The sequence below is a fragment of the Colobus angolensis genome, unplaced genomic scaffold (assembly GCF_000951035.1).
Source record: "Colobus angolensis palliatus isolate OR3802 unplaced genomic scaffold, Cang.pa_1.0 Scaffold54, whole genome shotgun sequence".
NCBI lineage: Eukaryota > Metazoa > Chordata > Mammalia > Primates > Cercopithecidae > Colobus > Colobus angolensis.
The window spans coordinates 7,607,973-7,618,476 of NW_012118932.1; the positions used below are offsets into that span (position 1 = coordinate 7,607,973).

The following is a 10,504-nucleotide window of genomic DNA, read 5'->3' on the forward strand; positions in this document are numbered from 1 at the left end:
GCGGAGCTTGCAGTGAGCTGAGATCCGGCCACTGCACTCCAGCCTGGGCGGCAGAGCGAGACTCCGTCTCAAAAAAAAAAAAGAAATGGTTATTCTATGAATTTTTTTTTTTTACTTATTTATTTAGTGTTAGCTGTTCTGTTGAAATAGCCTCTTAAAATTTCTTGAATCCATTAACTGAGTTGATTTGTGATTTACAGAGAAAAAAACATCAGAAACAGAAGGATGGGTGGTGTCTTCAGAATCTTGTAGCTTCTTATCTATTGGTGCAAGGTAAGTTTTACCTTATTTGGCGTATTATCTTTTCCCACATTGAAAAGAATTTTTTTTTAGACACAGTTTCTTATTTACGTGAAAGTTTGAAAGTTTTCCTTCTGATATCTGATAGAAAATGTTTATAAAGGGATTTTCTTATGCATGTTATGTTCAGCAGTTGCATTGAGTTTAATGTTCTACTAATAGCTTCTAATTCTGACGCTGGCATTCTTTCAAGATACTATGAAACTTAATTATTTTGTATATTTTTCTCTTTTTACAGTACAATATGAACATAGAGACTTATTTTAGAAAGGAAGAACTTCCTCACTGAGAGATAGTTATGATAGAAAAATGTAAGCCAGGAGAAAATGTTTTCTTTATACTTTATTCTTTTAAAATTCAATACAACTTAGGGCCCTTAATTTTTTAATTCTATACTAGAACTTAGAGTTTACAGAGAGATTATACAGAAATCATTGCAGGAGACATACCACTTTTTAAAAAGCCACTTCTAGATTTTATATTGAATGAATCAATTGTTTCTCTAAGGGAAGGTACTCTATGTGTTTTATAATTAATGTTTTCATCAGCCTTAAGGACTAGTTTATTAAAAGTCTTCTTTCTTTAACATTGTTTCCCAAGATATTACCGTGAAGTCTTGCCTGGAGAAATTGTGGAAATATCCAGACATAATGTCCGAACTCTTGATATTATATCAAGGTCTGAAGGAAACCCAATGGCTTTTTGTATCTTTGAATATGTTTATTTTGCAAGACCAGACAGTATGTTTGAAGGTAAGTAGATTTCTTTTCTTTGAATATTCATGTAAATGTTTTAGCTGTCTCCTTGAAATATGGCAGTTCTTGCCTCAAAGGCTTACCTGGCTCTTCGAAGGCACATAGTTATATGTTGTGGATATAGGACTGAGCCCACAAGTCATAAGATCGCTATTTTTCACTTCCTTTTGACTCTTGGATTTTGTTTTTTGTTAGGAGTAAGGATTATGATTTTTAGATCTATATGAAGGGTCAAATTTTTTTTAAAACCACACAGTTCAATTCCCTAGTTTGTGTATTTCCACATTCATATTTTTGTATATATTGCATTTCTTTTTATACTCAATCTATAGAATTCTGGCACTAGTTTTTTAGAATAACACTGTTATATTATGCTAAGTAAAATACTCTCTCTCCTTTTACAAACACACCAGACCAAATGGTTTATACAGTAAGATACCGTTGTGGCCAGCAGCTAGCGATTGAAGCACCTGTGGATGCAGATTTGGTCAGCACTGTTCCAGAATCTGCTACGCCTGCTGCTCTTGCTTATGCAGGAAAGGTATTTTCTCTTAATTAACATGCAGTGAATTGCTCTCCTAGCTGTGGAATAAGAAATCCTTGCCTATAAAGAGAAACTCATCAACATTTCTAAGGAGAAAGGAAGGTTTGGTGGTTAATGTTGGTTTGTTTACAAGCGTTATTTATTTTCCAGGCGTTTTACTCAATGGCACTATTTTAGTGAAAACCACTAAAAGGTTCACTGAAAAGAAAAAACGTTCACTGAAGGGTTCAGAAATTTGCCCCCTTCTTTTTAAAAAGATAACATCATGAATATACAGTTGAGCCTTGAACAATTTGGGGGTTAAAGGTGCCAGCCCTCTGCACAGTCAAATCTGTGTTGTATACGTTTTAATGCCCCCAAACTTAACTGATAACCTACTGTTGACTGGAAGCCTGACCAATAACATAAACAGTTGATTAACATATTTTGTATATGTATTCTATGCTGTATTCTTGCAATAACTTAAGCTAGAGAAAAGTAAATGCTTTGAAGAAAATCATAAGGAGGAGAAAATATATTTACTATTCCTTAAGTAAAAGTGGATCTTTATAAAGGTCTTCATCGTCATTGTTGTCTTCACGTTGAGTAGGCTGAGGAGGGAAGAGGAAAAGAAGGGGCTGATCTTGCTGTCTCAGGGGTGGCAGAGATGGAAGAAAATCCACCTATAAATAGACTCAATGCACTTCATTCATACCCATGCTGTTCATCAACTATATATTGACTTCAGTGGAAAAATTTACTTAATATTATCTTGAATTATCTTCACAAGTCACTGGAATATTTGCTTGCTACTAAGTATGGGTAATAATAAAGCTGTTTATGTTCATTTAGCATAATGTTGTCACTGTTATGCTTTATTTTCATAACCAGGTAGATTGTATAACTATAGTAATCCTGGGGTATAACATCCAATATTCACTACCTTGGATACTTTATTAGCTTCTAAAATAATTAATATGCATACATTTTATAAAAGATTACCTTGATAAATGGGTTAATTACCTCCTATCCCTAAAAAGTATCTCATTGGTCTACTGGTTTTAATTTATTTAATTCATTTCTTTAAAAATTATCATTTTGAATAATGAATTTTTCTGACAGTGATTTAATCTTTGTCATGTCTTCATATGCTTAGTGTTATCTTTCAAAACAAGAATAATGTTTAAGACAAAAACATTATGAGTCCTCGCGAAATGAATTGGTTTTTCCACCAAGTATATTTTGTTTAGTGGTTTTTCTCTTTGCCTTTTTTCCAAATAATAAAGGAAAATTATTTTGAAATTTCACTTGAATATTCTGGTGGCAACACAATCTAGAGTACTAATATTTGCCTATTCTGTATATTGCTCCTCATTGTCCTTTCATTTCTTCTCTATCAGTGTGGACTTCCATATGTGGAGGTGCTGTGTAAAAACCGGTATGTAGGGAGAACCTTCATTCAGCCAAACATGAGGTTAAGACAACTTGGTGTTGCAAAAAAATTTGGAGTATTGTCAGACAACTTTAAAGGCAAAAGAATTGTTCTTGTAGATGATTCAATTGTGAGAGGCAATACCATCTCACCTATAATAAAACTGCTCAAAGAATCTGGTGCAAAAGAGGTAAGTAATATAAAAACATATCCTAAAGCATCAGTTAACAATAAGATACTGGCATAAAATTGCAATTCAGGGTAGTGAATCAAAATGGATGTTCAATATAATAAATTAACTTTTTTATATCAGTTTGATTTAGGATTAACTGTGTAGCAACTTGGAGAACATGTAACAGCCACACTTACATTAAATGTAATCCTTAATAGATTAAAAAGCTCAATATAAAAGCTTAAGGCTGGGTGAGGTAGCTCATGCCTGTAATCCCAGGAGCCTGAGGCAAGAGGGTTGCTTGGGCCCAGGAGTTCGAGGACAGCCTGGGCAATATAGTGAGACCCTGTCTCTACAAAAATAAAAGATAATAGTAAAATTAAATTTTAAAAAATTAAATTTTAAAAAACCTAAAATTTTAACAAAAAGACTACACAAAATAGGCTGGGCACAGTGACTTATGCCTGTAATTCCAGCACTTTGGGAGGCTGAGGTGGGCAGATTGCTTGAGTCTAGGAGTTCAAGACCAGCCTGGGTGACGTAGTGAAACTCGCCTCTCCTAAAATTACAAAAAATGGGTGGGGCGTGGTGGCACGCACCTGAAATTCCAGCTACTTAGGAGGCTGAGGTGGGAGGATGGCTTGAGCCCAGGAAGTGGAGATTGCAGTGAGCCGAACCAATCTCAAAAAAAAAGTCTAAAAGCACAAAATAGAATGCTCTTTAAAATCAGTGGAGTATTGATTGCTTTCTCTACTTGAAGACATGTAGCCAATTCCAGTGTAATATCTTTGACTTAATATTTTTTAAAATTTCTTTGTTAAAGACAGTGTCTGGCTGTGTTGCCTAGGGTGGAGTGCTATGGCACCATCTCAACTCACTGCAACCTCTGCTTCTGGGGCTCAAGCAATCCTCCCACCTTAGCCTTCTGAGTTTCTGGGACTATAGGCATGCGTCATTGCAGCCAGGCTAAGTTTTGTATTTTTAGTGGAGGTGGGGTTTCACCATGTGTCCCAGGCTTGTCTTGAGCTTCTGGGCTCAAGTAATCCACCTGCCTTGGCCTCCCAAGGTGTTTGGATTACAGGCATGAGCCACCATGCCCAGCCAAGTTATTTTTTAATATCACTTTAAGTCTTTTGTTTTTTGCTTGATACTGGGACTCAGTGTGTCACCTGGTTGGAATGCAGTGGTTCGATCTCACCTCACTGCAACCTCTACATCCTGGGCTCAAGCGATCCTCCCACTTCAGCCTCCAAAATAGCTGGGACCATAGGCACACACCACCATGCCCGGCTAATTTTTTGTATTTTCAGTAGAGGCAGGGTTTTGCCATGTTGCCCATGCTGATCTCAAACTCCTGAGCTCAGGCCATCCGCCTGCCTAAGCCTACCAAGGTGCTTGGATTACAGGTGTGAGCCACCACACCTGGCCTCACTTTATGTCTTGAAAAAAAAATTTTTTTTTAATTTTTATTTTTTAAATTGACAAATGTATATATTGTGTACATGTTTTTATATAGATACATACTAAGTTATTTTAAGATTTCAAAGCTTATTCTATTTCATAGCTCATATTACAGAAGTGAGATGCCATTTACAACTAATAGTTGAGTAAATTTAAAAGTAAAGTCTCAGCCTGAGCAACGTATAGTAAGACCCCATCTCTGAAAAATCAAAAATAAAATCTCACTGTAGAAGAAAGTGGGATGAAAAGCAGTATGCCAGTTTATTTAGAAAGTTTCCAAGATAATTGGGATTATGATTTTCCAGCCTTTTTATACTTGTGCTTAGGATTATGATCATCTTACTCTGGAATTCTGTGGAAATTATGTAATAGATATAAGAGTTTAACATAATTTCATCATTTATTGCAACAGTGAAAAAGAATAAAGTCAAAGAACCTGGAAATGGCTTAAATATCTCCCAGTTGGAGAATATAATTTAGTAAATTGATATATCAGTGATTAAATATGATGCAGCCATTAAATACTAAGAAGACTACATAGCAAAAATGGGAAAATCTATTCTAATACAGTTTAAAAAGGAAATGTGGACACTGAGTATAGCCATTTAAATGTACCTGATGAAAGGCAAAAAAATAAAAATAAAAGTAACAGACAAAAACAACTCTGTTGTAGTAGTAAGGTTTTGTTATAACCTGGTAAATTGTATTTTTCCTTTTTTAAATGGTAAGATAAAATCTAAGTGGCTCTAGGAATGTAAAGACATCAAATAAGAAGTAGGATATCTAGAGAAAGAAAATTCCTCATGATTAGGTGACAGAAAAAAAACAAGAAGCAGCTTTGTAGAAAGAATAGTTTATTACCTGTATGTTGTTACTGAATATTATGTAAAACAATTTTATATTGTATTTGCACAATGAAAGAGAATTTTGCATAGTGTTACAAACCTTGTGTACAATGATTTCTTTCCAAGGTACACATTCGAGTAGCTTCACCACCAATTAAATATCCATGCTTCATGGGAATAAACATTCCTACAAAAGAAGAGCTCATTGCCAATAAACCAGAATTTGATCACCTTGCAGAATATCTAGGTAAGTATTAAAATTTCTATAAACTTTGATTATTAACAGAGAAAATCCAAAGCTTGACAGTCTTTACACCTTTAGTAAAAAGGAGTATTCAATGTTTGTTAAAAGTTTTATAAAGTTAAGCAGATATTGAATACTATTCTCAACAGTGAGAGTAGTGGGCATGGGGCAGACGCCATAGAGTCTTCTTGTGTTGGAGAGCTAAGCCAAGGTGAGATCAGAGAAGGGAGAGGTGGTTTCCAGGTGGAGGGAAGTACAAGCATATCACTTAAAACCTCCCAAAAGTCAGATCCCAAGAAAAACAAAAATAATTTAATCAGATTCTAACAGAGTAATTTGGATGTGGATACAAATCACAAAGTAAAAAGTTTGTGTAGGTTCATATTCAATAATGAGATAAGGAGACTTTGAGATTTAAGTTTTCCTGGGTAAGACATCTTCCTTTCAAAATCAGGTGATGTATAAACTGTGGAAATAACACATGATATTTAGTCATTGTGCCTTGCTACCTCTACACCATTTGTTTATGGCTGGTGTTTCTTTTAACCTGTTATGCATGTGCCTCACTGGTTAAATATTTTTAAATATCACCCTGATGGGTGTCATACATGTTATGAGCACTCACACTTTGCCAGAAACTATACTGCTTATATTATTTGTATTATCATAACATCATAAAAACTCTACATTTAGGCAATGTTTCCACCATCTTATATAGATGAAAGAATAGACTTCGGAAAACTGAGTGAACTTGAGCTTAAATTTGAGCCTAGATCTTCCTGACTTTAAATTCCACTTTCTCAATTAAGAAAATTACTCCCAAAGCCCTCTAATTCCATTCTAGACTTGAAGCTTCCTCTGCTCTTTTAAATTATATTATCCCCTAGATTCCAATTTAAAATTTTAAAAATAAAGGAACTAAGTTTTATTGACTTATTTTTTCCTTTTTTTTAAAGAAAGGCTAAAGGAGAAATTTTTATCCTAGGTTAAATTATTCTGTTTGTAACTATTCTCTTTTTTTTTTTTTTTTTTTTTTTTGTAAATATTCTCTGTTGAAGCATTTCTTCCTTTCTAAAGGAATTCTCATTACATTTTTACTTTTCCTTCTTTCTCCCTTTAGGAGCAAACAGTGTTGTGTATCTGTCAGTAGAAGGACTGGTTTCATCTGTACAAGAAGGGATAAAGTTTAAAAAACAGAAAGAGAAAAAGCATGACATTATGATCCAAGAAAATGGAAATGGCCTGGAATGTTTTGAAAAGAGTGGTCATTGTACAGCTTGTCTCACGGGAAAATATCCTGTAGAACTGGAATGGTAGCTGGTAGGGTTGGATGTGTGTAGTTTCAAGATAGAAAGTTGGTCAAGAAGTTATAGTGGTCACACCTCATCTATTTACTGTTACTCAGTTGGTACAATGTAAAATGCCATGCTTATGTTTACCTTTATAAGTTTGGAGATTTTTTTTTTTTTTTCTGAAAAGGATACCAAAGTGCGATAACTGAACATCTCTAATTGCATATAATACAACAATATGTGGTGTTCTTTTTTTTACACAAGCATTGGCTAGCATTTTTAACCTGGTCAGAGAAGGCAGGTGGTCACTGACATTTGCCAAGTCCATGCTTTAAAGGGTTTGCAAGAAGTTAGAGTTAAGGAGAGGTGATGCCAACAAGACAGGTGAGTTAAATATAACATTTCACACAAAGTTTGAATAGAATACTATACCTCATAGGTGTCTAGCCTCTACAGTTCTGGCTGTAGTTATGACCTTGACTTCCCTGTCTAACTATAGACAAATCTTTAAAAACAAACAAACAAACAAAATATAATCTGTGGTGCCTCAGTTACCCCACATGTGCAATGGAATACTTAGATTAAATAATTAATTAGAATGTGAATAAGTGTCATACTTTTGTGATTTGAACCATCATTTCACCTCTGATTTTAAGACAGCTTATGACTGTTAGCTTTCAAAAAGCTAATGATTATTAACTTTTTGAAATTAGTTTACAATTAAGATTTCATTATGATTGAAGGAGACATAATTGGCAGATCTTTGCCATCTCTCTTTGAGATGTCCTAAAAAGGGTTGTAAAAATCTGTGGAAAACGTTTTTCCTACATTTGACTAGAAAATGTGATCCATAGTATTTAGTGCCCTGATACTATAAGCTCAGCAAGTAACCTGGTACATTTGAAATAAAAACTAGATTTTTAGATTCAAACAATCCCTTTATCCTTAATTATCATATGCTTTTTTAATGAAGTGCTTGATCACTTGCAAGCATATATACATGTAGATGTACACATGTACACATAAACATTATTGCAATTAAGTGATCAAGTACAGACACAATAGGGGCCAGTTTTGTTTAAGGATCAAAGAGACAACCACTTTGGGGAATTAGTATCATCTTATAATCACTTTTTTCTACTTTATTAAGATCTAATGAGTTTGATTTCTTTTTTGAAGTTTTTTCTTGTAACATCTGAGATTTAGAAGTTTAAGATGACCCCAAACCTTTGCTTATGTAAGAATTTTTAAACATAAAAGTGTTTGTTTCTGTTATGTTACCATAATTTGATGTATATAGTGTCCAGATCCATTTAGAAATTTAATATTTATTAATAACTGAAACTGTTTGTCTTCCTTTGGTATATAGTCTCACATATTATATTATAGCAGGCCAAGATAAAATTTTGACAGCTCTGTAAGCCCACATGCAGCAGTGGGTCAGATAACCCTGTGGCAGTGACACGGGCAAATTGGCATTTGAATAAAGCCCTGGGACCACCTCAACATGTGCAGCCTCTTGTCTTAAATGTATTCCCCATGGCAGCATGGAGGAGGCAAGACCTGTGGGTCAATTTTGAACTGGCCTTACTTTGATTTTTAAAACAAGAGACTCAGGGAAAGTACTAAACCAAAATCTCTGATTTTACTTTGCGTTTTCTGTAGTTGTTTTACTGAGATGCTTTTGTAAAGGAAAAATAATACTGTGACAGTTTGGTAATTCTACAGATTTCTTAATATTTCTCCATCATGGCCTTTAACTTCACAATTTTCTGAAGTCTGAATTCAATTTTTTTTTTTTTTTTACCAATTTAATCTCAAATGTTGTTTAACTGCTTTAAATTAATATACGTAGAGTATTATAAACTGCAGAGATGAAAAATGTGTTTTCACGGGATTTATATTGTGAACTAAACTAAGCCTACTTTTTGTGACTTATTTGTGATGCCTTGTTGATAAATATGTGTAATAAGTATGTTTAAATATGTGTGTGCTTTTTTTTTTTTAATGGTGACTTTAGTTGGTGCATTATGGTAAACAGCATGAAGACAACTTCCAGGCTCCATTCTTGGCACCACCTAATCAGTCATATCTTATTTCTCTGATCCAGGCATTTCAATAAATAGGCCATCTCTTATGAAACAGGCAAAACGTCTGGTTGACTATGAGGGACAAATAAAGTAATTAGAAATGCAATGCTAAGTAAGCACTACATCGTGGCAAGTTCCTTGGAAGCACTATGGGGAAAGAGGGAGTGTCATGGAAGAGCAGGATTAGATTCAAAGTGTCGGGGTGGGTAGGTACATGAATAAACTGTAGTACATTCAGACAATAGAGTATTATTCAGTGCTTAAAAGAAATGAGCAATCAAGCCATCAAATGACAGAGGGAACATAAATGCATATTAACTAAGTGAAAGGCACCACCCTGAAAATACTACATACTTAATATTGAAGGTATCCAAAGAAAAAGTCTCCCATGTTAAGGATAAACTGGTCACAGGAAAGATTACTAGTAGGGCACCTGCCAGTGTTAAGAAAATTTCTGTGCAACTAGGTAAACCTTGGTCGCTGGACTGGATCTTTAATTCTTCTAGGTTCCTCCAATCCAACATTCGTCCATAGAATTACTAAAAATGAGACTTGCTATGTTCTTAAAGCCCAAGCTCAAACTAACTGAATTTTAAGGGAGAAATCTCATGCCCAAAGGTTCACAAAACTGCTCAATGCTATAACCTGTAAAACGGAATGAAAAGTTAACATCTTCATACTGTGCGCAGCTTTTTCCAAGATGATGGAACATAACTCCCCATCCTAATGACACTTTTGCCCCTCTTTATTCTTCCTTGTTTATGCCTGCCTCTTTCATTTGGCAGGATAATGGTGTAATTGAAATTTCACAATCAGTAGATAGTGTGAGTGACTTGACAGAATCTGACTTAACAAATCCTTTAGTCTACCCAGGGGGTAATACTGGCAACATCCTCAGTAAACTTTTTGTTCAAATTGTACTAACGGTCTTTTTTAAAACAGAGTTAGCTCTCTCTGCTTTAATTCAGGCCAGTCATGGAATGCTAAATAATAGGATTGCTGTGTACCAGCTAAACAAAGAGATGTCTGTGCTTTTGCTCATACTACATGCTGTACCTGGATACATTCCTTTGGGGAATCTATATACACAAAATAAGAAAATAGGCCACATGGTATAACAGGTCTCACCTAATTCCTCATGATCATTTGATTTATTCAGTTGGTTGCCTTTAAGCCTAGGTTCATGGCTCAAAACTATTATGCTGAGATAGTTACTTTGTATTTTTTTTTAAGAACTTTATACCTGTTTCTTGTCAAATTTGCATAGAAATGCAACTCCTAACAGAATAATGCTCTAACAGGTCTCACCTAATTCCTCATGATCATTTGATTTATTCAGTTGGTTGCCTTTAAGCCTAGGTTCATGGCTCAAAACTATTATGCTGAGATA

At 34.6% G+C, this 10,504-nt stretch overlaps 1 protein-coding gene across 1 annotated transcript in view; it reads left to right on the forward strand.

The window, feature by feature from the left end:
* Window positions 1–9,007, forward strand: part of PPAT (phosphoribosyl pyrophosphate amidotransferase) — a 45,100-nt gene extending 36,093 nt beyond the window's left edge. The window contains exons 6-11 of the mRNA XM_011961240.1: window positions 201–273; window positions 901–1,052; window positions 1,469–1,596; window positions 2,979–3,200; window positions 5,615–5,735; window positions 6,853–9,007. Coding sequence (XP_011816630.1) covers window positions 201–273; window positions 901–1,052; window positions 1,469–1,596; window positions 2,979–3,200; window positions 5,615–5,735; window positions 6,853–7,049 — 893 coding nt within the window. The 3' untranslated portion in view covers window positions 7,050–9,007. The remainder of the gene's footprint in view (window positions 1–200; window positions 274–900; window positions 1,053–1,468; window positions 1,597–2,978; window positions 3,201–5,614; window positions 5,736–6,852) is intronic.
* The last annotated feature ends 1,497 nt before the right edge of the window (window positions 9,008–10,504 follow it).